Source organism: Chionomys nivalis, unplaced genomic scaffold (assembly GCF_950005125.1).
Source record: "Chionomys nivalis unplaced genomic scaffold, mChiNiv1.1 scaffold_29, whole genome shotgun sequence".
Lineage (NCBI taxonomy): Eukaryota > Metazoa > Chordata > Mammalia > Rodentia > Cricetidae > Chionomys > Chionomys nivalis.
In genome coordinates, this window is record NW_026646888.1 from 233,467 (window position 1) to 260,154 (window position 26,688).

Below are 26,688 nucleotides of genomic sequence, written 5' to 3' on the forward strand. Positions count from 1 at the left end.
CCCTCAGTATTATAGCAAGCTTTCAGCTCTTAGGCAGCGTGTGGCTAGTACCTTGGGGGGTGTCCCATGGGTGGGATTGGGTTTGAGGGGATCCTAGCCACAGGAAACTCCCTGCTGGCTGGCTAGAAAAGCTGAGGGAGTTGGGGAGGGGCCTGGAGTTTTGTCCCACTGGGGAGGTCCTAGAGAGTGGGGCGTCCTGCCATGTGACTGTTCACTCACCTCTTAAGTCCCCTCAGTATTGGAGCAAGCTGTGTTTTAAAGTCCAACCCAAGTTGCAGGAGGATAGCCTTTATTATTTTTTAAAAAGATTATTTTAAAAAAGATTTATTTTATTTGTATGTGTGTCTTGAGTATGTACCAGGTGTGTGCTGGTGTCTTTTGGCATGGTGAGAAGAGTTCTGATATCCTGGAACTGGAGTTACATGTCCATGAACTTACTCATGGGGCTGCTGTGATCCAAACCCAGGTCTCCTAGAAGAGCAGCAAGTACTCAGTGCAAAGCTATCTTCTCAGCCCCACCTTGAGTACATTGTTTTACAAAAAGTTAAACTGTAATCTTTACTATTTTGGTAATACATTAAAGAACTAGGAGTTTTTTACATTTATTTCCACACACTGGGTGGGGGGAGAGAAAGAGAGAAAGAGAGAGAGAGAGAGAGAGAGAGAGAGCACGATACCAAGCTAATTTATAAAAGAAAGCATTTTACAGTTTCAGAGGGTTAGTGCATCACTGTGACTCTGGAGTCTCCAACATCTTGGATCTTTAGTACAAATCCAAGCTTCTTGTTCTCAGCTTTATATGATGGCCTCTATGAGCCTGCAAGCCACATGCCATCAGGGCTGTAACATTTTTCTCTGAACTAATGAGGAAGATTTCACAACCTCTTAACTCCAGTATTTTGGATTCTAAAGTCAGGCAAGTATTTTTGTACATTTTGGATGGAATATGGCTCTCTCATTGGATTCCATTTGTATAAACTTTGAACTCTTGGTGTTTTCCTTTGTTGAATAAGCTTTACTTTGTTTTTGGAGTAGATTCTCTAGGGATTTTCTTTTTACATGTTTCATGGTTATCTAGGTGGGATCTTTACCTTCATTGCATTTCTCTGTACCTCTTTCAGCACAAACCTAGGTGTAGGCATTTTATTTCCTGTTCTTCCTTTTTCTCCTCAGATTGTGCATTTGTATTTCTCTTTGCTCTGTTTGCACTTTTCTTTCTTTCTTTCTTTCTTTCTTTCTTTCTTTCTTTCTTTCTTCCTACCTTCCTTCCTTCCTTTTTTTTTTGGGGGGACAGTGTTTCTTTGTAGCTTTGGAGCCAGTAGTTGGGGTTTTAGCTCAGTGGTAGAACACTTGCTTAGCAGTTTTTCATTTTAGAGCTGCATTAAGAATGATTACTAATAACCATGAGTCAATACAGTCTTGAATGAAATCTCTGCCAATAATATTGTTCCAAAACTCTTCAATTTAGCATCAAGCAGGTTCTTAGGACAAGGGCCAAAAGCAGCCATATTGTTGGCTAAAACATTACAAGAATTGTATTTATTCCAGTTTCTTTTTAATTTTTTTTATTTTTTTATAAATAATACCATTCAAAATTTGCACTTCCTCCCCTCCTCCCATTTCCCTCCTACTCCCCCACTCACTCTTCCCCTTATCTGCCAATCCAAAGAGTGCAGGGTACCCTGCACTTTGGGAAGGCCCTCCCCCCTCCATCCAGGCCTAGGAAGGTGTGCATTCAAACAGACTAGGATCCACAAAAGCCAGTATATGCAGTAGAGACAAATCTCAGTGCCATTATCATTGGCTTCTCAGTCAGCCCCCATGCATCCAGCTGGATTTAGTTCAGGCACACTGTCTCAGTGGGTGGACCAACCCTGCCTGGTCCTGATGTCCTTACTCATCTTCTACCTCCTTCTGCTCTTCAACTGGATCTTTGGAGCTCAGTCTAATGCTCTGCTGTGGGTCTCTGTCTCTATCTCCATGCATCTCTGGAAGGTTCTATGGTGATATTCAAGATAATCATCAGTGTGAGTATGGGACAAGGCCAGTTCAGGCACCCTCTCATCTACTGCCCAAGGACCTAGCTGGAGATATCCCCGTGGACACCTGAGAATCCTTCTAGAGCCAAGTTTCTTGCCAACCCTAAAATGGCTCCCTTAATTAAGATATTGTCTTCTCTGCTCCCATATCCACCCTTCCTCCATCGCAACCATCCCACTCTCCCAAGCTCTCCCTAATTCTTCCCTTCTCCCTTCTCTCACCCCCCTCCCCTTCATCCCACCCCATCCCCACGTTCCCAACTTTTGCCCAGTGCTCTTGTCTGCTTCCAGTTTCCAGGAGGATCTATATGTTTTTCTTTGGATTCACTTTATTCCAGTTTCTAATACTGTTTCACCCTGAAACTTCTTGAACTGGGCCTCTATAATCCACATTGCTCTCAGTACTACTGTCTTCAAAGCTCTTGTAGCATTTTTAAGCCCCACTTAAAACATTCAACCACTTCCCTCATGCAAAGTTCCCAAGTCAACATTCCTCTAACAAGCAGCTTGACCAGTCCTGTCACAGAAATACCATGTAACAACGTTATCATAGTTACTTTTGTATTGTAAAGAGACACCATGATGAAGGCAGCTTATAAAAGAAAACATTTAATTGGGGGCTTGCTCATGGTCAGAGAGTGAGTCCATGACCATCACGTCATGGGGCATGGCAGCACACAGGCATGACACTGGAGAGTAGCTGGGAGTTTTAACCTGATCTACAAGTTCTAGCAGAGGTGGTAGAGGGAGGGGCTGGACCTGTCTTAGGCTTCTGAAATCTCAAAGTCCACCTCCTGTGAAACACCTGTCCAACGATATCACATCTAATCTTTCTCAAAATGGTTCCACCAACTAGGGATCAAGCATTTAAATATAGGAGCTTTTATGGGACCATTCTCTTTCAAACCAACACATTAATCAAAATACTATTTTAGGACCCAAATTGCTCAATATTATATGATTAAGAAACAGCAAAGCAGATTCAGAGACTACTAGAGAAAAGAAATATATATTATAAGCATTATAAGCAACTTCTAAAACTTTACAGAGATATCTTGCTGCCTGGACAGTAACCCAAAGTTCTTCTGTAACATCGGGAAATTTTTCTTCAGCCTACAGGCCCATTGTATCTGGCAGACTTTTCCATGAAGCAGTGAATTTGAAATGCTGTTTTGCCTCTATTGGCAGTTTGTCAGTCACTTTCTTCTGTGTCCTGCAGAGTGTCTGGAACATTTCATGAAGCAGGAACCCTGAAGGACTCAGGAGACATTTTTATGGTGTTGGTTTTCTTCTACTTTATGCAAGTTACAGGGATCAAACTCAGGTTGCCACGCCTTGGTGGCAAAAACCTTTGCCTTTTGAGCCCTCTTATATTTTCACTGGAATAAGGGAATAGACTTCCTCCCTTATTCTGAAGAACCACAGAAAAGGCCTTTTTCTTAGTGGGGCATGAGAATGTTTGCAGTTGGAGTATGGAAGGATGTTTTGCACACATTTTCTCTGTCTCTGTCTCTTCAGAAAACTACCCTTGTTGAGGGACCAGGTGTATGCCAAGTTTGCCTATTTAGTATTGGGAGTGATAAGCCAGAGAAAATGAGGGGGTTGTCTGAGTTTCCTACCAGACTCAGGCATTGAGATCCAGTATGGTGTTTTCCAGCAGAAGTTTCTTTTCAATTCTATTTTGTTTCTAATTGCCGTTTCATAAGAGGTCTCTTCAGGTACTTAATGCTCTTTGGGCTTCCCCTCCGGAGAAGTACTTTATATGTTTATTATTTGTTTATCTTAAAGTTTTTCTGAGGTCTATATTTGAACTTAATATGCAGCCCATGCTGGCCTGGGACTCAGGATCCTTTCCCCTCAGTCTCTCAAGTGCTAGGATTACAAGCATTTGCCACCAGTGTCCAGTTCAGAGCAATACTCTAGCCTGAGATGTATTTGAACAACATCAACTTTGATCCACTGGGAAGTGTACTTTGTGGTATACTTTTTCCCTCTTGGTAATTGTCTCCTTCTTGTTCATGGGTGATCTCTTGAGGCTGAGTGAAACTGGTGTGGTTGAAGACTGAGTCAGAGGAGCTGAGGGGGGATGCCCAGGAGAACTCTTCATCCAAACTGTAAATACCCATTGATGCAGAGTGACAGGGTGAGGACTTGTTTATTGTAGTGGTGAGCTGCGGGCCTCTTCCCACAGCCGGGCTCATGGCTGCCTGGCTAGCTCATGCCCCAAAATAACGACACACACACACAGTATTCTTTTAAACACTGCTTGGTCCATTAGCTCTAGCCGTTACAGGCTAAATCTCATATCCTGCAATGAGTCAGTTCCCATGAGCTCTGTCACAGTGATCTCATATTGATAACCTATTCAGTGTTCACGTCCAGGACATTGAGTTTTAATTTTTGTCCTAATCTGATAAAGAAAAAAGATGAGGAGAATAGAGGAGCCTGATGTAAGGCCTCAAAATGGTTCATTTGAAAAGTAAGACTGCCTGCCTCCATGTGTGCTTCCAACCTTTATTAGCAAATCCATCCTTCCATATATTAGCTATACACAACCCAAGTGTCCAGCACACTACAAACCACAGTTTAAACCTAACTGCTTTTGATTTCTGGAACAATTGCTGTCCCATCTATGTCTCATAACAACACAGCAAGGTATGTAAGAATGCCCCACACACCCCCTTACAGGAATTTCAGGACCCCAAAGAGGCAGAAAGTTATCTTTATAGGAAATACAAATGTTTCTTCAGGGACAAAATGATGTACATTAAAAAACAGATTGGTGTACTCACTACGATTGTATGTGATATGATGCACACAGGATATTGGTTCTGAATACTTGGCCCTAAGGAGGTTTTTGAGGTTGTGGAGAACCAGAACCCTGCTGGAGGAATTGGTGTCTGAAAGGATTAGCCTTGATGTATCAGGGCATCTTTCATTGGTCCCCAATGTTTACTGATTTCCTTACAGGGAACTAGAAGCCTCCAACTCCTGCTGCATGGCTTCTGCAACATGAACAGTGAGAACTTCCTCCACACCCGGGTTGTTTTCATCACATAAAAAGGTGTAAGTCAGAAGCAATGTAACACACCAGTTTAGAATTATGATTCATAAAATGGTTATTTCTTTTAAGGGGCTCCTGCAACACACCTATTTGGAAATAGCAGCAAAATTTACCAGTATGTGACAAAAACCTATTTTAGTTTATCTTTCCGGAGACAGGATCTGATCTCTAGAGTGGTTCCCAGAAAGCCTTGGGGTGACCCCAACGAGGACCTTGGGCAGGTGAGCTGTGGGTGCCTACACTGTGCCATTTCCCTAGGCACTACTGGTGTATTGTCCCATAATCAGACTGATGACTATCTTGAATATCACCATAGAACTGTTGTACAGAAAAGGATGGAGATAAAGACAGGGACCCACATCAGAAAACTAGACTGAGCTTCCAAGCTCCAGTTGAAGAGCTGAAGGTGAGAGAATAAGAGCCAAGAACATAGGAATACAAGGGATGGTCCACCCACTGAGACACTGTGTCTGAGCTAATGGGAGGTCAACAAAAACAGCTGTGCTGGGACTGACAGAGCATGGGATCAAAGTGGAAGCATTATATATAGATGCATACCTTCCTCAATCTGGATGGAGGGTGGGCATGGGATTCCCACAGGTCAAGGTACCCTGCCCTGTATTAGGACTGGATTTGAGTGGAGAGGATTGGTGGTTGCGTGAGTAGTTATGGGGAGGTGGAAAGGAAGTGGAAATTTGAAATTTATTATTTATGAAGTAAGAAAAAAATCAATAGAAGATAACCAATGGAGAGATGGGATCTAAGAAAAAAAAACTTTCATGTGAGTTGTTGACTCAGACATCAAAAACTTTTTCAGAAAAATAAGATACAGGGACTGAGTTGCTTGGGTAAGAGTGTGACTTGAGTAATTGGGAAGATGAGTGGGGGCTTATTTTGGGTCCGCTGGTGGCTGTATACAGCTTTTGAGGAGCTGAATGCTGGATGTTTCTGTGGGTAAATAAGGAAGTAACAAGCTTGTGAGGGGATTTCTGACATAAGTAGAGCCTTGGTGATGTCACAAAGCCTTGGTCGGTGGTAGCAACTCTGTTCCACTCAAAGCACTAGTCTCCCATGAAGGTGGGTTTATTATCCTCACAGTGCATGAGAAGGACAGTTCAGCTCCTGGTCTCCACAACTGTTCAACAGGCGTTTTGCACCTGAACATTTCCGGAAGATGGAATCTGGAGAGGTAGGACATTTTCTTTTGGTAAATATGTTTCCAAAGCAACTAAGACCTCTGTAGTACAAAAAAGTTTTCCTTCAAATGTCCTGCGGGTCCACCATTTCTGTTGTTACCAGCTCCTATATTTGATAGCTGTGGGGATGGTGAATGCCAGCTATTCTTCCCACGTTATCCTTGCTAACAATATCAAATTCATCAATCCACTAAAATGGCAAAGCTCCCCTTTGTCCATAGGTGTATTAATAATACTAATTATTTCTCAATGGCTGCTGTTGCCCAGAATAATGACTCTTTCAGGTTGAAGTGGGTCTCACAGTACTCACTTCCACAATGAAGACACAGAATGGCTTTATGTAATATATCTGGGTCTGGATCAGGAGACACAAATCAGAGAGCCAGTGGACTGGAGTGCCATGACCTTGGGCAGGCTGTCTTGGATTGAGCAACCTACCTATTAGCTTGATGTCGAAGGAGACGTGTGGATATCCTTCGAATTCTTTGTTATCTGTTCAGATTTTTCCAACTCATTTCGGGGATAGGCATACCTTCTCCTCTCATTGACTTAGTCAGTCAGAAAGTAGGTTTCTCAGCAGAGGTCATTTGCCTTTGGGCAGCAGGAATGTGTCTCTGAGATTGATATACTGAGCTCTAGAGGAAAATTTGCTAATTGTCCTATTCATTTCTTAAGAGAAAATTACAGTTAAGTATACAAACGTGTTGATCAATATCTTTGTCTCCTGCACCAAAGTTCTTCCAGAAAAGGGCCGTGACCTGACGGCCTCCCCTTGTTATCCTTGCAGGCACTCATGGTTGAGGCCACGACTTTGTTTCTGAATTAAACAGAAGGAAGATTCTTTCAACCTAGAGAGTGTGCAGTTATGAAGCCCAAGCAAAGAAAGATAGCCAAGAAACAGCGGACCAGAAAGTCAGTGGCCTATCTCACTAAGTCTACAGCCATGATGAAGATGCCTCTTAGTTTGAGATGCATGCCACCTCTCCAGAAGAGTAATGGGTCATCTCTCCAGAAGCAAACACTGAGTAGGCCTTTTGAGGCCCTGGAGAATATTCTCGGCCGCAGAATTTCTCATGGCTGGAAGGAAGCCAATGAACCAGTCATCCAGTGGAAAGCCATCATTCTAGATCAACTGCCAACAAATCCCTCTCTCTATTTGTTGAAGTATGATGGGATAGATTGTGTCTATGAATTGGAGCTTCACAGTGATGAAAGGATTTTAAACCTTAAGTTCCTGCCTAACAACGTACCATTTCCTCAGGAGACAGACACTCATCTCTCAAACACCATAGTTAGCAGAGCAGTGAAACATACATTTGAGGGCACAAATGGCTCTAATGATGACTGGAAGGGGATGGTCCTAGAGGAGGTGCCAATCATGAAGACCTGTTTCTATATTACCTACAAGAAAGATCCGGTCTTGTACATTTACCACCTCCTGGTTGACTACCTTGAAGGCAACCTCCACATCATTCCAGTCTCTATGGAGGAGTGGACTGGGGTGGTCCAAGCTGAGGTGCAGACCATGAAGACCTGTTTCTACATTACCTACGAGAAAGATCCAGTTTTGGACCTTTACCACCATCTAGATGAATACATTGAAAGCAACCTCCACATTATGCCAGGATGTCCTCCCATAGGGGTGAATTTGGAATTAGGCAGGGATTCCTTGGCAGGCAAAAGCATGCAGCACAACGAAAAAGATGGAACCCAAAAGATAGGTAAAATTATTTACCAAGTTCCCACCAAATCTTCGGTGCATTTCATCAAATTTTATAATGACTTCAATATCTATGTTTATGATTTAATGAAGATGTGTTAAAGTGAAATTCACAAATTTTGGGGGTCAGATTTAAACTGTGTTTGGGGAACTCTTTTTTTCAGAAATACCTCAGGTCTTCTATTAATCCTGGTATCTTTCCCAATGGAATTTTTTTTTTGCTCTAAAAATAAAAATTTGTGAAGATGTTATGTTGTTTGGTCAATGATGGAGTGTCTGGAGGATTGGACATCACAGAAAGACAGGCCTCAAAACAAAACAGGACTTATGGTCTTTTCTCCTTGGAGAGGGAATGATGAAAGGAGATCCAGTGTGTGGAAGAGGACAAGATGGGTGTTTAGGAAACTGAGGAGAGTCGCCAAAAAGATGTAGGATCTCAGAGGGATAATGCATGAGGGAAAAGATGTCATATGTCAGGCTACACTCTCAGTACTATTATGACTCTGTTTCTTTAGCAAATATTCTTCTCAACATAAGAAATTTCAATTTTACAATCCCTCTATTTTTATTGTTATTAAACACATATACACACACACAAGTTAATGCTCACCAACTGATGAGAGCTCAACTTAGTGGGCCATTCTGGGGTTGGTAAGAGACTTATCTTTAGCGGTGTTCCTATAAGGCCATGGTGTTACCCCAACTAGGACCTTGGGCTGGTGAGGAGAGGGTGCCTGCAGTGTACCATGTCCCTAGGCACTAAGACTGCCTTGTCCCATAATCCGACTGATGACTATCTTCAATATCATCACAAAAGTTTTGTTCGGCAAAGGATGGATATAAAGACAGTGATCCATATCAGAAAACTAGACTGAGCTTTCAAGCTCCTGTTGAAGAGCAGAAGGGGGGAGAATATGAGCAAAGAAGTCAGGAATATAAGGCTAAGTCCATCTTCTGAGACACTCTTCCTGAGCTATTTGGAGCTCAACAGAACCAGCTGTGCTGGGACTGACAGAGCATGGGATCAAAGTGGAAGATCTAAATGTGGCTAACAATTGGGGCAGATTGAAAACCCAATGATAATCGCACTGGGATTTGTCTCTACTTCTCATACAGGCTTTATGTGATCCTAATATGTGTGAATGCCTACCTTCATCAATCTGCATTGAGGGGAACTAGGGTTGTCCCGATAATGAATCATTTATTTTGCAGTGGGTCTCACAGAACTCACTTCTTTAAAAAACACACAGAATGACTTTATGTAATATCCTGAGTCTCAATGAGAGGACAAAATAAAGACAGTCAGTGGACTGGAGTGCTATGACCTTGGGCAGGTTTTCTTGTATTTAACCACCTAACTATTAACTCAGTGTTGAAAGACAGGTGTAGCTGTCCTGCAAATGCTTTTCTATCTGTTCAGACTTTTACGCTCATTTTGGAGATAGGCATACCTTCTCTTTTCATTGACTCAGTCAGTCAGGAAGTAGGTTTCTCAGCAGAGAGCAAAATACATACATCCTTCCCTTCTTATGCTTGCTTGAACTCATAATGGAGACAACGAATTTGTTTCTGACTTAAACATAAGAGTTTTTTCAACCTAGAGAGTGGGCAGGTAAGAAGCTCAAGCACAGAAAGATAGCCAAAAGACAGCAGACCACTAGTGAACCTGATAGAAGGGATAGAAGGAAGTACTCTACAACATATGGTCACAGGAGAACACTTCCTAAATAAAAACCCAGCAGCACAGACATTAATGGCAACTTTGAATAAATGAGACCTCCTGGAACTGAGAAGCTTCTGTAAAGCAGAGTACACTGTCACGAAGACTAAAAGGCAAACAACTGACTGGAAGAAGATTTTCACCAACCCCTCACAGACAAATGTCTGATCTCCAAAATATATAAAGAACTCAAGAAACTCAATGTTAAAATACTAATTAACCCAATTAAAAATTGGGGTACTGAACTGAACAGAGAATTCTCAACAGAAGAATTTCAATTGGACAAAAGACACTTAAAGTCAGGCTCAACTTCTTTAACAATAAAGGGAAATGCAAATCAAGACAACTTTGAGATATCATCTTACACCTGTCAGAATGGCAAAAATAAAAGACACCAATGATAGCCTTTGCTGGAAAATTGTGGAGAAAGGGGTATACTCATCCATTTCTGTTGGGAATTCAACATGTGCAACTATTCTCAATCCTGAATATATATGCCCCTAATATAAAAGCACCCACTTATGTAAAAGAAACGTTACTAAAACTCAAGGCAGTCATCAAACCACACACACTAATAGTAGGAGATTTCAACACTCCTCTCTCACCAATGGACAGGTCAATCAAACAGAAACCTAACAGAGAAATAAGAGGATTAAGGGAGGTAATGAACCAAATGGACTTAACAGACATCTATAGAACATTCCACCCAAATAGGAAAGAATATACCTTCTTCTCTGCAGCTCATGGAACCTTCTCAAAAATAGACCACATACTCGGTAACAAAGCAAACTTACACAGTTACAAAAAAATATCGGTAACCACCTGTGTCTTATCAGATCACCATGGATTAAAGTTAGAATCAACAACAATGCTATCCCCGGAAAGCCTATGAACTCATGGAAACTGGACAGTCAACTACTGAACCTCACCTGGATCAAGGAAGAAATAAAGAAAGAAATTAAAGTCTTTCTTGAATTCAATGAAAACGAAGACTCAACATACTCAAACCTATGGGACACTATGAAAGCAGTGCTAAGAGGAAAATTCATAGCATTAAGTGCCCACTTAAAGAAAATGGAGAAAGCACACATTGGAGACTTAATAGCCCACCTGAAAGCTTTAGAAAAAAAAGAAGCAGACTCACCTAGGAGAAGTAGAAGACTGGAAATAATCAAATTGAGGGCTGAAATCAACAAAATAGAAACACAGAAAACAATCCAAAGAATCAATGAAACAAAAAGCTGGTTCATGGAGAAAATCAATAAGATTGATAAACCCCTATCCAAACTAATCAAACGGTGGAGAGATAATACGCAAATTAACAAAATCAGAAACGAAAAGGGAGACATAACCACAGACTCAGAGGAAATTCAGAGAATCATTAGATCTTACTACAAAAATCTGTATGCCACAAAATTGGAAAATGTTATAGAAATGGACACTTTTTTAGATAAGTACCATATACCAAAGTTAAACCAGGACCAGGTGAACAATCTAAATAGACCTGTTAGTCGCGAAGAATTAGAAGTTGTTATAAAAAACCTCCCCACTAAAAAAAGCCCAGGTCCAGATGGCTTCAATGCAGAATTCTACCAGAACTTCCAAGAAGACCTAATCCCTATACTCCTTAATGTATTTCACAATATTGAAACAGAGAAGTCATTGCCAAATTCCTTTTATGAAGCTGAAGTTACTCTGATACCAAAACCACACAAAGACACAACCAAGAAAGAGAACTACATGCCAATCTCACTCATGAACATCGACGCAAAAATACTCAATAAAATACTGGCAAACCGAATCCAAGAACACATCAGAAAAATTATCCATTATGATCAAGTAGGCTTCATCCCAGAGATGCAGGGCTGGTTCAACATACGAAAATCTATCAATGAAATCCATCATATAAATAAACTGAAAGAAAAAAACCATATGATCATTTCATTAGATGATGAAAAAGCATTTGACAAAATTCAACATCCCTTTATGATAAAGGTCTTAGAGAGATTAGGAATACAAGGGTCGTTCCTAACTATAATAAAAGCTATTTATAGCAAGCCGTCAGCTAACATCAAATTAAATGGAGAGAAACTCAAAGCTATTCCACTAAAATCAGGCACACGACAAGGTTGTCCACTCTCTCCATACCTCTTTAATATAGTGCTTGAAATTCTAGCAATAGCAATAAGACAACAAAAGAGGATCAAAGGGATTCAAATCAGAAAGGAAGAAGTTAAACTCTCATTATTTGCAGACGATATGATAGTGTACATAAGCGACCCCAAAAACTCCAGCAAAGAACTCCTTCAGCTGATAAACACCTTTAGTAGCGTTGCAGGATACAAGATCAATTCCAAAAAATCAGTTGCCCTCCTATACACAAAGGATAAGGAAGCAGAGATGGAAATCAGAGAAGCATCACCCTTCACGATAGCCACAAATAGCATAAAATATCTTGGGGTAACCCTAACCAAGGAAGTAAAGGATCTATTTGACAAGAACTTTAAGTCAATGAAGAAAGAAATTGAGGAGGATACCAGAAAATTGAAGGATCTCCCTTGCTCTTGGATAGGGAGGATCAACATAGTAAAAATGGCAATTCTACCAAGGGCAATTTATAGATTCAATGCAATCCCCATCAAAATCCCATCAAAATTCTTCACAGATCTTGAGAGGACAATAATCAACTTTATATGGAGAAACAAAAAACCCAGGATAGCCAAAACAATCTTATATAATAAAGGATCGTCTGGAGGCATTACCATCCCTGACCTCAAACTCTATTACAGAGCCTCAGTATTGAAAACAGTTTGGTATTGGCATAAAAACAGAGAAGTCGACCAATGGAACCGAGTAGAAGACCCTGATTTTAACCCACAAACTTTTGAACACCTAATTTTTGATAAAGGAGCTAAAAGTATTCAATGGAAAAAAGAGAGCATCTTCAACAAATGGTGCTGGCAGAACTGGTTGTCAACGTGTAGAAAAATGAAAATAGATCCATATCTATCACCATGCACAAAACTCAAGTCCAAATGGATTAAAGACCTCAATATTAGTCTGAACACACTGAACCTGATAGAAGAAAAAGTTGGAAGTACTCTACAACATATGGGTACAGGAGATCACTTCCTACGTTTATCCCCAGCAGCACAGACATTAAGGGCAACATTGAATAAATGGGACCTCCTGAAACTGAGTAGCTTCTGTAAAGCAAAGGACACTGTCACTAAGACAAAAAGGCAACCCACTGACTGGGAGAAGATCTTCACCAACCCTGCAACAGACAAAGGTCTGATCACCAAATTATATAAAGAACTCAAGAAACTAAACTTTAAAATGCTAATGAACCCAATAAAAAAATGGGGCACTGATCTGAACAGAGAATTCTCAACAGAAGAAATTCAAATGGCCAAAAGACACCTAAGGTCATGCTCAACCTCCTTAGCGATAAGGGAAATGCAAATTAAAACAACTTTGAGATACCATCTTACACCTGTCAGAATGGCTAAAATCAAGAACACCAATGATAGCCTTTGCTGGAGAGGTTGTGGAGAAAGAGGCACACTCATTCATTGCTGGTGGGAATGCAAATTTGTGCAACCACTTTGGAAATCAGTGTGGCGATTTCTCAGGAAATTTGGGATCAACCTACCCCAAGATCCAGTAATACCACTATTGGGAATATACCCAAGAGATGCCACATCAAATGACAAAAGTATCTGTTCAACTATGTTCATAGCAGCATTGTTTGTAATAGCCAAAACCTGGAAACAACCTAGATGCCCTTCAATGGAGGAATGGATGAAGAAAGTGTGGAATATATACATATTAGAGTACTATTCAGCAGTAAAAAACAATGACTTCTCGAATTTTGCGTGCAAATGGATGGAAATAGAAAACACTATTCTGAGTGAGGTATCCCAGACTCAAAAAGAGGAACATGGGATGTACTCACTCATAATCGGTTTCTAGCCATAAAATAAAAGACATTAAGCATATAATGTGTGATCGTATAGAAGCTAAATAAGAAAGTGAACCCAAAGAAAATCATATAGTCATCCGCATGGAGAGGGGGAAGTAGACAAGATTCCAGGGCAAATACTGGGAACTTGCGGGTGAGGTGGCATGGGGCAAAGGGGAAATAGGATGAGAAATATGAGAAGGGGAGGATGGGAGGAGCTCGGAGGATTGGGATGGTTGGGCTATAGGAAGGATGGATACGGGAGCAGCGAAGTATATATCCTATCTAAGGGAGCCATCTTAGGGTTGGCAAGAGACTTGACTCTTGAGGGGTTCGCAGGTGTCCAGGAATATGTCGCCAGCTGGTACCTTGGGCAACTAAGGAGAGGGAACCTGAAATGACCCTATCCTATACTGATGAATATCTTGCATATCACCTTAGAACCTTCATCTGGCGATGGATCGAGGTAGAGACAGAGTCTCAATTTGGAGCAACGGTCTGAGCTCTTAAGGTCCAAATGAGGAGCAGAAGGAGGGAGAACATGAGCAAAAAATCAGGACCACGAGGGATGCACCCACCCACTGTGACAGTGGAACTGATTTATTGGGAGCCCACCAAGGCCAGCTGGTCTGGGACTGAATAAGCATGGGTTGATTCCGGACTCTCTGAGCATGGCGGTCAATGAAGACTGATGAGAATCCAAGGACAATGGCACTAGGTTTCGATCCTAATACATGAACTGGCTTTGTGGGACCTTAGCCTGTTTGGATGCTCACCTTTCTGGACGTAGATAGAAGGACCTTGGTCTTCCCGCAGGGCAGGGAATTTGGACTGCTCTTCAGTATCGAGAGGGAGGGGGAATGGAGTGGGGAGAGGAGAAGAGGAGTGGAGATAGGGGGAGGTAAGTGGGGGGAGGGCAATATTTGGGAGGAGGGGAGGGAAATGGGAAATGGGGAGCAGGTGGAAATTTTAATTAAAAAAGAATAAAAATAAATAAATAAGTAAAAAAAAAAAGAAAAACATATAGGCATCATCCTGAATATTAGCCTCCATTAGGCGATGAAATAAGACAGAGACAGAACCCACATTGGAGCACTGGACTGAAATTTCAAGGTCCAAATCAGGAGCAAAAGAGAAAAGAGCACGAGCAAGGAACTCAGGACCGCAAGGGGTGTACCCACACACTGATGCAATGGGGATGGTCTATCAGAATCTCAGCAACTCCAGATGGCATGGTTCTGTAAAAGCATGGGATAAAACAGGACTCCCTGAAAATAGTGGACAATGAGGACGACTGAGAACGCAAGAACAATGGCAAAGGGTTTTTGATCGTACATCACGTACTGGCTTTGTGGGAGTCTAGGCCATTTGGATGCACACCTTACTAGACCTGGATGTAGGTTGGTGAACCTTGGACTTCCCAAAGGGCAGGGAACCCTGATTGTTCTTAGTGCTGAGGAGAGATGTGGAATTTTTGGGGGGTAGGTGAGGGAAATGGTAGGCGGTGATGGGAGGAGGCAGAAATCTTTAATAAATAAATAAATTTTAAAAATTGCTTTGGCTATCCTGGGTTTTTCATTTTTCCATATAAAGTTGATTACTTTCCTCTCAAGTTATATGAAGAATTTTGATGTGATTTTAATGGGGATTGCACTGAATCTATAGATTTCTTTTGGGAGAATTGCCATTTTTATTATGTTGATCCTCCCAAACCAAGAGCAAGGGAGATCCTTCCATTTTCTGGTATCCTCTTGAATTTCCTTCTTAAAAGTCTTAGAGATGTTTTCAAATACAACTTTGACTTCCTTGGTCAGAGTTACCCCAAGATATTTTATGCTATTTGTGGCTATCATGAAGGGTGATGCTTCTGTGAATTCCATCTCTGCATACTTATCTTAGTGTATAGGAGGGCAAGTGATTTTTTTGAGTTAATCTTGTATCCTGCCATATCACTAAAGGTCTTTATCAGTTGTTGAAGTTCTTTGGTACAGTTTTGGGGTCACTTATGTATACTATCATATCATCAGCAAATAATGAAAGTTTAACTTCTTCCTTTCCAATTTGAATCCACTTGATCTCCTTATGTTGTCTTATTGCTATTGCTAGAACTTCATGCACTATATTGAAGAGGTAAGGAGAGAGTGGAGTCACTGTCACAAGCCATTGCAGGGGCTACATTAACTGAGAAATTAGGGAACTCTTTTGAATATAGTGATCAGAGCTCTAAGGCTCAAGTCCCAGCCTGAGTCCTACCTCTTTGTTGGTCTACATGGTTTTCACATCCAAAGGATGTGGAGTTTATGAGGCAAGCCCCAAGAGGTTTGAAATACTGCAGGAATTGATATGCATGAAGCATCTGGGTGCACAATAAATGCTACTCCTTATCTCATGTAAAGTTGGTGCCTAGGATGTTGTGGTGATGGCTGCTTGGTATAGTGTTAGCATCAAAGGTCTGATCCCCCAGAAACCCACTTGGTGTTCTGGCTAAAGAGTCTGGCCTCACTGTCAATGGATATATTTGTTTAACAAGTTCTGCTTGAATGACTGCGGTTAGAGAATTACTGAGCTTGACTCCCAACATTGATCACTGTGCTGCTTAATTCATGTTCACACATACATGCATGTGAACCCACACACATGAGGAAACATGCATACACACATATACGCTGTAAGTAAACCACACACAAAATGAATAAAAGGCAAAGAGTGCCTAAGTCTCTGTTTGATCCCACAGTACCCCAGGAAATGGTAATTGGGGTCTTTTATAAACCTCTTACAAAGGACTTCAAAGAATGTCTGTCTTCCCAGGCCATGACATTTTATTTCAGTACCTTTAGCATTCCTCATCAGACCACACTGGGATCTGTCCATAGAACACTTGCACAGGACACTAATATGATAGGTGACCCAGATTAACTGAGAAGATAGTTAGCATGATCCCCACCTCATCACACAGCCTTCATCTAAGGGAAAAGTGCTCACAAGCTCAATAAGCCAGCATTCTTTCACACCTTCCTGACATCAAACACAGACTTACAGTCATATTTCCTTCCATGAACTTTCAGGAGAAAAGCATGGAGAAAAACAGCAGATCTAAGGAAACACCTGGCCATGCTTCAATCCCTCAGGACCTTTCTGCTGTCTTTGGATATGCCAAAACCTTATTCATCCCTTTAACACTTACTGAGAGCCCTGAATTTGTAAGGTACCATTGAAACTTCTGGGACTGGGAGGTGAAAATTGAGACATATCTATGGCCCTCAGGGAACTCATCTTATATTCCAAAGAGATGTCAGATGGAAAAGTTTGTCCTAGATACTGTGAAATTTTTAGAGTCAGAAGAAATTTCAGCTGTAGCTGATACGAAAGCCCCTGCCTAATTGAGGGTGCTGGAAGAAAGTAGACATTGGAGATGGCCGGAAACCCAGTTCCCTAAGAATTTCCTTGAGTCCTGTGTTAACCCCACAGTATCCTGCAGGCATTTTTTGTAAGCTGGTGCCTCAAGAGTTGTAAAACTCCAATGAGTTATGCTTAGCTAACACAGACACACCATTATAGATACCACCTACATTCTGGAGTGTTCTTTATCTGCAAGAGAAGCAAGTGAATTAAGGGAGAGCAGCAACATTCCTATGTCTCTTTGGGTTTTACTCTTAGATGATATTGAAGTTTTTGCCTTCAACAAAATCTTAAAGAACATACTGTCCACCAAGTCAGCCACAGGGGTAGAAAATTCATCACTGGGTGAATTATACCCTCCTCCAGGGGCCTCTGATACCAGTTGTCAACTAGGCGCTTTTTGCGTCTGGCACAAACTTCTGACCCTTCCCTCTTATGTAGGACAGATGAAGGAAGAGATATGCTTACTCCAAGACCAGACAAAACTCTCTGTATTTAAGAATAGTCAGTTAAGCTCAGCAGAGAGACACTACCAAGGAAAAGCACTTCAGTTATTTCCATTTTAATGTCCCTGATACATTCTAAAGTTTCAGCAAGACAGGTCTAAAGTGAAGAGTCAAATACCTGTCTCTCTTCTATACCAAAGAGCCTACATTTACACTTGACTCTCCCTCGACTGTTGACTCCAATATAGACCCAAGCTGTGTGTGTTGTTTAATTTATAACTTTAAAATTTCGGCAGTCCCTGCAGCACAATTGTAGTGGATGCCACTTGCTAACTTGCTTGCAGCCTCAAACTCAGCTAGGTTTCATACACAGCACATGACCACTTCCAAGGGAAAGATGCTACCCACAGTGGACTGGGCTTCATTAACACTTGACTAACAGTCATGCTTACAGACCCACCTGATGAGGCAATTCCTCAACTGAGACTCTTATCTGCTTCTAAGTTGGGTCAGGTTGGCAGTTAAAGCCTAATGTGATAGGGATGATGCGTAATTTTGATAAATCAATATATTGGTAAAACACCTATAATATAAAAAAATCCTATCCAATTTTCATTAAAATATTTACCCCTCATGGACATCCATTACTGCTCTGAAAATTTGTTAGGACACGTCTGGCAGAGGTTGACCCTCTTGTGTCATATATATCCTTGTCACATATAACCTCTCCCTAGATACACTCCTACTTGGGACTGAATCTTACATGTGTGTGACTTAGTTGAACTTGGCAGCTTGTTTCAATTCATACCAATATAGCTGATATCTCCACCTACAATCAAATTACACTTAGGTCAAATAAAAAAAAAACATTTGATATCATGGAATGCCCAGGGAGCACATGTCTAGGAGACAATAACGTATCTCTGGAAGTCATGGGTACCAGCAAACAGATCTGCCCACGTCTCTGTAAAGAGAAGGAGAGCAACAGGTGTTCAAATCATAAAATGGTTGGGAAGGAAGTGCAGGTGCACAGCTCTTGGGAGAATCCAGAGGAATGTAGGTTTGAGCTGGCTCACTCCAAGATTGCCCAGATATATGCAGAAGTAGTTCCAGGATTCTTATTTCTTAATTAGAAATGTCAAAGACGAAAAGGAACAAATGCTCGGATTGATATTGGAATTGTAATGAAGTTTACAGAACAAAAGATTGAGAATACAGCAGTGTGTATGCCTGACCAATATATCACAGATCTCCAACACAAAATGAAACAATAAACATCCAAATTACCAGCAAAAAGAAGGACAGAATTCAGGAACAGCAAGAGCCAAACTGCCTGACAAATTGTTCTTACCTGTATGGCTCCTGGCAATGTGGGGCAGGAAGGAAATTTGTGCCCAAAGATTAGACAAAGAGTGGGGCTTTTTTATATAGAATATTTTTTGTGTGAAGCATTGTACATTGCAAGAGGAAAAGAAATGGCTTTAAATCTCTGATTTTTTAAATACTCTCTCCATGTTCTTTCAAGTCAAATTGAAAGAGGCAGGTGGTGGATTTGGGTTTCTGTGATGTGAAACAATAATGAGAATAATAGTTGCTCATTCCAGAATTCATCCTTTTTCTTTCAAATAGCCCTCTCCCTGTCTCTTACACCTGGCCTGTTAACATTTCTTGAGGGCTGATGTCAACTCATGTGTCTCCCTGAGGAGCCCTCTCAGAACACACTAGCCTTCCATTTAATCTACTCTGGAAGCCCAACACTTAGGGTGACTTTGATCACACAGCCTACTGTGGTTGCACACACTGACACAATAAAGCTGTTACTGTGGGTCTTGCTCTCATTTCCCATGGAGTTTCAATGACCAGCTCCTCAAACAGCTCATCAAGCAAGAGAACACTTTCTCCTTTTCTGTGTTATTCACATCGTTGCCTCTTCTCTCCCACAAACCAGCTTCTTCCAAAGCAGGATCCTTGATTGTGGTTAGACTTTAAAATATTATATTTTAATAAAATATTAAATAGACTTTAAAATATTAAGATTGATTAGACTTTCAAGGTTGCATTATTATGAACCGACCTGATACCTATTGGTTATGCATGTAATTATGACAGCCTAAAGTTACAGGAGCCATTTTCAAGTTGTGCATGCATTTATATTTATCTCCCCCTGAGTATAACAAGCTGCCCATCATGGGTGATAATAGTTTTTACTGGTTAGTTCTGGAATCTATTGGCATAGAACATGTTGTGGTTTGAGTGAGAAATGTCCCCCATAAGCTCACATATTTGAACATTTTTTCCCAAACAGGTGGTGCTCTTTGAAGTGGTTGCCGACCTTTAGGAGGCAGAGAATTGCTGGAGGAAGTGGACACTGAAGATAGGCTCTAAGAATCTATAGACTCACCCGACTTCCTGATCTCTCTCTGCTTCTTAATTGTTAATGCAATGTGGCCAGCAAGCCTCAGACTCCTGTTGCTCTGCCATTTCAATAGCTATTGAAACAATCCCTCTGAAATGCTGGGCAAAATAAAACTTTCTCTCCCTTAAGTCGTTTTTGTGTTGATGCTTTTTGCTTGCTTGTTTATTTGCCACAATGTTTTGCATAGCAGATGGAATGAAACCATTACATTTTGTAAGTACATACATGAGATTAAAACAAAAACAACCCTCAGAAGGACAGATTCCCAAGGATGAAAGAATATTTAACATATTGAAATAGCATTTCATTTCCTTTCTCTCAAGATCATTAAAGATTCTATTTAACAAAGGAAAAACCAATCACACAGGGTCACCTAAAATGTAGTGACTCCTGCCAAGTAACACAGTCTTAATCCTGAGAATTTGTAAATACACAGTACAGCAGGAAACCACACCATAAAAGTGATATATCCAAATTTTAGGCCCCACTGAGAGGGATCATAATTTAAAAATATTACTTTGCAAATAGAAGCTTAAGATTCACAAAAATGTGTCATCTTAGGATAAGATGGTCTTTAAATTCAATGGCAAACCTCTGTATCAAAAGAGACACAGGAAAACAGTGGTGTGCTCACAAAACAGTGGAGACAGTAAGAGAACTGATACATACTGAGGAATATCAAAAGCCAACTTTCCTAGCACATCTTGACGAAGTAGGGTCCCCACCAACACATTTATTCCAGATCCTGAGAATAAACATCAACCCCTTTCAAGTATTTGTTTTATTAGAAAATTTTATACCAGTCCTTGGAATTAATACATTGGACAAAGGGTTGGTTTGGGAAGTCCTTCTGTCTATGTTTGCTTTTATTGGTTAATGAATAATGTTGTTTCAGACAGTAGCTTAGCAGAATAGACCTAGGTGGTAAAAGTAAACGATGATAGGAGAAACAGGGTAGGGTCAGTGAGAAGCCACATAGACACCACCATGGAAGAACACCTTCTCTGGAGTTGCCAAAAATTTGTTGGTAAGACATGAACTACTGGTGATACAGTTAAATGCAAATGGGTTTGTTTAGAATAAGGGAGGAAACTAGAAATATGTTTAAGCTATTGGCCAAACAGTGTTGTGAATAATATAGGTTTTATGTGATTATTTTAAGTCAAGGTGGTCGGAAAACTAACTAAAGAGTGGCCTCCACCAACAAAGGGTATTGCAGATTCATTGACTATCCTGAGATGGCTTGTCTGGGTAAAACCTATGTTGTATGAATAAATTGGCTACACACAAGAGATATGGAACTAACAATAGACAAAGTCTAACTAGGTGAACCAAAGAATAATTTTCGGGTTACTTACAGGAAAATTGGTGAGCGAGCACTTACAGTAGAAATGACTCAATAGCAGTTGGTTCAACAAAGCCCACCCCAGCATGGTTAATAGTTCAGTAAGGCTGAGAACCTGAAATTCACTGTGCAGCCTTGAGGCAGATCAGTGATCTGAAGAGTGTTTTTTTAAATCTTTGGCACAGTTCATCTGAGCCTCATCTAAGCATCTCTATTTGTCTGTGATGATTGCTTGGTTATATATTTACTGCCAATATACTGTTTGGAGGACGTTGCCTTGTGAATATGCTCAGGTTATCAAACTCTCTATAGATAATTTGAGTTGTTTGCTTCCTATCTAAGTAGCTTTCCTGCAGTATAGAATCTATCAACCAAAACTACATATTGGCATTAAAGAACTTTATATGTGGAGATGGAAGGGTCAGAGTCAGATAAGAAAGTAAAATTATGGGTTCACACAGGAGAGATAAAAGAAAAGGAGAGGGAGTATGAGAGCACTACCCTGTAGGATTTCAAAATGGAAGAGGAGACCTGAGCTAAGAAGGAAACAGCCACAGCGTTTTCCATAGTCACTACTCCTGTCTAGGCCACAAAATCTCCAAGCAGCTAGCCCAAGCATTGGAAGTTTCTACTCTGAGAGGGCCAGCAAGCGTGTGGCACAGATGACCTTTTTCCCGGGAGTTATCCTCACCATTGTCAGAAGTAGGCATATCTCCCTAGAGTCTCAACAAAAAGTCTCACTGATGTAACAAACGGCTTATGAAAGACCCTTGGGGAAGATTCAAAACTAACATAATTGGGAAAAAAAATGCATCTTCCAGGATGTTATGATGTCAGTCTACACTGTCACATCTGCCTTTCTTCTGATCATATGAACAGGATGCTTGCTGCTTGGGGAAGCATCTCATCTGGCGTTGTAATACCAGGGCATCAAAATATCCTCTTTGCTCGTCTTCTCCCCCAGAGGAGTCTCTATCTCAGGTACAGTGCATTGAACCACTTGCAGGAATAATAAAAACAGATAGAACATCCAGCTTGAGATATGACATACATGGCCACAATCACATTTGCAGCAACAAGAAACAGATGAAGAATTCTGAGCATCAATGGAGGCTGAGGACGTAACACCAAAGCTAAGACATGTAACACCATGGGGAGTTGCAGAGTTCCAGAGAATATATTCAGTTACATTCTGGAAGAAGCTAAGACTGCAAAAGATGGCTTTCCTAATCAGAAGGTAGAAAAACTGAGACTAAGCGAAATATAGGCAGTGATGAGACAAAGGTGGTAACTGAAAATGAAGAACCCCATTTCCCAATTCCAGGAAGATAATGAAAGCATTTTTAAAGGTTAATGAGCCACAAATCCTGGCAGTCAAAGCTCAGGAGATGGAATGCCATTTCAATCCCATGTAATGAATCTCTGCCTTAAGCATCTAAAATGATGTATCTCTGCCTTGAGCATCTGGAGCAATATTTCTTTGCCTTAAGCATCTATAACAATGCACCTCTGCCTTGAGCATCTGCTGTCATGCCCCTCTAAAATGAGCAGAAATTAACATCTGCTTTGAAATGCAATATACTACTGGGATAGACAAACCATAGCATGCTACTCTGGATGTACACTTTTATATATTTACACCCTAAATTTGATATCAAGACCTGAGCCCAAACAGACTTCACAGTTCGCTGTTTCCCCATGCTGTGATAATTCAGTAGCCCTCTGGACACATCCACCAGGAGTCTTGAGGGGAGGAAGCAAAGGCATTCATGTTTGAATGTCTCTCATCTCAATCTCCCCAACATTTCTTTTAAAGTCATACCATTCCCTTTTCTGATTCAGAATATTAACTCAGAGCTCAATACTTTTTAACCAACTGTCTTGTTCTTCAGCCATGGCTCAGTCAGTAAGGTGCTTTCCATACAAATGAAGAACATAAATTTGATCCCTTCAACTTGTGCAAGAATCTCAGAATTAAAGATATAAACCCATCACTCAGTTCTGAGGAGACAGCCACACCTGTGTCTCTGAGTCTCACTCTTTGGTCAAGGGGAATTGGTCAGCTCCAGGTTCAAAGAAATGATGCATCTTAAACATGACAGAGAGTAACTAAGGAAGACACCCACGGTTAATTCTGGCCTCTGCATGCATGCATACACATTTCCATAAAATGTTACACTCATCTTTTTAAACAACTGTGTTTCCAATTTATATTATACACATTTCAGTGGCAGAGCTTTGAGCTTAACTTTGACTGCTCTTTGGTGTTATAGGAATGGCAGGCTGCATCCTGCCACCTGTCTCCAGCTCTGGCTAGCTTTTCCAGAAATAATTTTACAGAAACTGTATTCTTTTAAATACTGCTTGACCCATTATTTCTAGCCTCTTATTAGCTAATTCTCACATCTTGATTAAGCCATTTCAAATAATCTGTATAGCACCATGAGCTGCTGGCTTACCAGGGAGATTCTTAAGCTGCTTCTGTCTCAGAGAGGAGTGGCATGGTGTCTGTCTTACTCGGCTTCTTTCTCCCAGCATTCTCTTCTCTTTACTCTGCCTATCTAATCTGCTGTCCTATCAAAAGGGCCAAGGCAGTTTCTTTATAAACCTATAGACATACAGCCCTCCTCCATCACTTTGGCCTGCCTCACACAATGACATTAGAAGAAATCTTTCTATAAGAACCCTGTCCACTATCTCATTTGGCCTTTTGAATCCTGTCTCCTCTCTTCCTAAGACATAAGAAAGTTAGGCTCAGACATGTTACACAGTCTAACAAAGTTCCAACAGAAAGGAAGGATGGAATCAAGATCTGAATTCATTGCCAAAGTCTAAAATCTTAACCAAGGAACTCAGTGCATGACCATACTTTTCTTTCCACTGAGAATGAACCCACACTCTGAGGAGCTGAAAGGCAAATTCACACTGCATCTACCCCACATTGGTCCTTGACAGATGTGAAGAGCATTATGATGGCCCCTGATACAATGACATTTTATTCCTCTGGAGTTGACTGGCCAGTTGGCCACCTACCTTACTCAATATTTCCTTCTGTGATTGGATTTCCAGAATCCTCCATCCCTTCACATCATTGCTAAGTCACACACTTCCAAATGCCGCTTTCAGATTTTACATAGACAGACTTTGCCACCAGAGTGATGGGATGAACTGTAGTATGTGTCCCATTATTTTATAAAAGAGGGGCCCTGAATAATAACCTTTCTATATTCCTGCAAAATCTAAACCAGAAAATCAGCATGTAAATGTGACATCCCTGCACCCCTACAAGGAGTTAAACTGGTGGTGTAGATTGCAGTGAACAGGATTGACATTCCAATGAAGGGGCATCTCTGCCCGACTTAAGAAAAGTCTCATAGGAAGTGAAGTAGATCTGTGGCCATACAACCTTGGAGGATTTTATGAGGTAGAAATACAGATTTCTATATGAATAGACAATATATTCATAATGATGGGATGGCTATTCTTAGTTGTCAACTTGACTACATCTAGAGTTAATAAGTATTTTATTGACTGGGCATATTTATGGAAGAGTATTTCTTCTTAATTTCAATTTTGAAGTGGTAAGACACACTCCTAATCTGGATCTTTGAGATAGGACTCTTTTGAGGTAGGAAGAGGCATTTTTGTCTGGGCCACACCATCTTCCGGCAGCTTATATAAAGGAGATGGTAGGAGGAACCACTTTCTCTGCCTGCTTGCTCTCAAAGGCAAGGCTATTCCCTCACCAGCATTAACACAGAATTCTTTATAATTATGGTGTGTACCAAAGACTAGCTGACACATTCAGAGTCTCGGACTGAATACCTACTTTGCTTTTGGACATTTTTTTCATAGAGGGATTAAAAAGGCCACAACCTGTAAACCATTGTGTTAAAACTTTTTCTATAAGTTCTGTTACTCTAGAAAACTATGGCTAATAGAAATGTTACTGAATTAAATAATAGTAACAATAAGTAACTCATGGGCCAGGAAGTTGGCACAGTAGGCAAAATACTTGCCATGAAAGTGAAAGGCACTGTGACTGAATTCTCAGAATCTACTTAAAATCAGGATGTGTACAAGTATCTGCAAGTCCAGTTCTCTTAAGACCAATTGGGATGTGGAGACAGGAGACTCTTCAGAAGCTAGCTAGTCAACTAGCCTTGAATAAGCAACAAAAACAATAAAGACACCATATCAAACAAAATGGAAGGCAACTACTGATATCCTGGGTTGTCCTCCTCTCTCCTCAAGCCCACATGCTTACTGTGGCAATGCCCACTTGCACTCACATTCATGAATACACACACACATATATACACACACACGAAGAATGAAACAGCTTCCATATGTATGAAGGCACACATACACATACCTCTCTTTGATCTAGAGTCAACCATATCCATACTTATACACCAATTAGACCACCTGTTCTGGAAAAATCAGTAACCATCTGGTTCAATGAGATAACCTGTCTCAAATATAAGGCTGAGTGTGTGTGTTTGTATGTGTATTTTCATGTGTGAAGATATGCATTGTCAGTCTGTCTCATATGTACCTATCTCCTAAACTCAGGTTTTTCTTGACTCCTAATATGGAAGCCCTTACTTTGTTTAATTTGTTATACCTAATGAGCACAAGGATTGCCAGGAGTTCTAAGGCAAGGCCATATTATAAGTATTAAACCAGCCCAGACCCAGGAAACAAAGACCAAGAGAGTGGAAGGAAGAACATGAGTCTAGACAGCTGTCTTGTAACCTCCACATTAACAGATGAATAATGTAAGTTGGAAAAGCCTAAGACCAGGTCTCATTTGACCTCTCAACTGAAGCAGATGAGATGTGAAGAGCAGGATCTGTGGGTGAATTTAAATTTCCTACACTATCTGAGCCAATTGGAACTGGGAGCTCTCTGATTGATTCAAATTTAGAACCTGTTTTCTCTGCAGTTTCTGTAAGAAGAGCAATGATCAACCAATATGCAAAGAAAAGGGGGGCAACATAAATACTAATTTTAAAGATTTTTGACAGAAAGTAAGAACAATGAAACTTCCAGAAGTTTCTGAAAGAAATTGGAGTCAAAATATTGATCACAAATGAAGAGAATTGGGTAGAAGTATCCCATGTCCAGATATCTCAAATGCAATATGGGTGTTACTTTGCGGGTATTCAAATTAAGCCAGGACGTGCATGATGAGACTTTTTATTTTAATAGTCTTTTACTTTAAAGTATATTAATAAAATTTTAAATCATCAAGCTCATGTGTTTTACTATCTTACATTGACCCCAAATTAGTTTTTAAGCCAAAGTAAAGAGGGTTTAATGGTATGAGTCTTCATCCAGATAATGCAGACAGCTGCTGCAGGAAAGTAGGGTACA

The 26,688-nt window shown here is 40.7% G+C and overlaps 1 protein-coding gene across 1 annotated transcript; it reads left to right on the plus strand.

Moving 5' to 3' along the window:
• Positions 1–7,164: 7,164 nt before the first annotated feature.
• Positions 7,165–8,121, plus strand: LOC130869070 (Y-linked testis-specific protein 1-like). Its single transcript, XM_057761162.1, has 2 exons — positions 7,165–7,767; positions 7,915–8,121. The coding sequence occupies exons 1-2, from the start codon at positions 7,165–7,167 to the stop codon at positions 8,119–8,121; spliced, it is 810 nt and encodes a 269-aa protein (XP_057617145.1).
• The last annotated feature ends 18,567 nt before the right edge of the window (positions 8,122–26,688 follow it).

Bases quoted from the DNA above. Each gene is read 5' to 3' on its own strand.
- LOC130869070 (XM_057761162.1), top strand. From the start codon at position 7,165: ATGAAGCCCAAGCAAAGAAAGATAGCCAAGAAACAGCGGACCAGAAAG. The intron at 7,768-7,914 runs ATCATTCCAGTC...AGCAACCTCCAC, and splicing joins ACCTTGAAGGCAACCTCCAC to ATTATGCCAGGATGTCCTCC.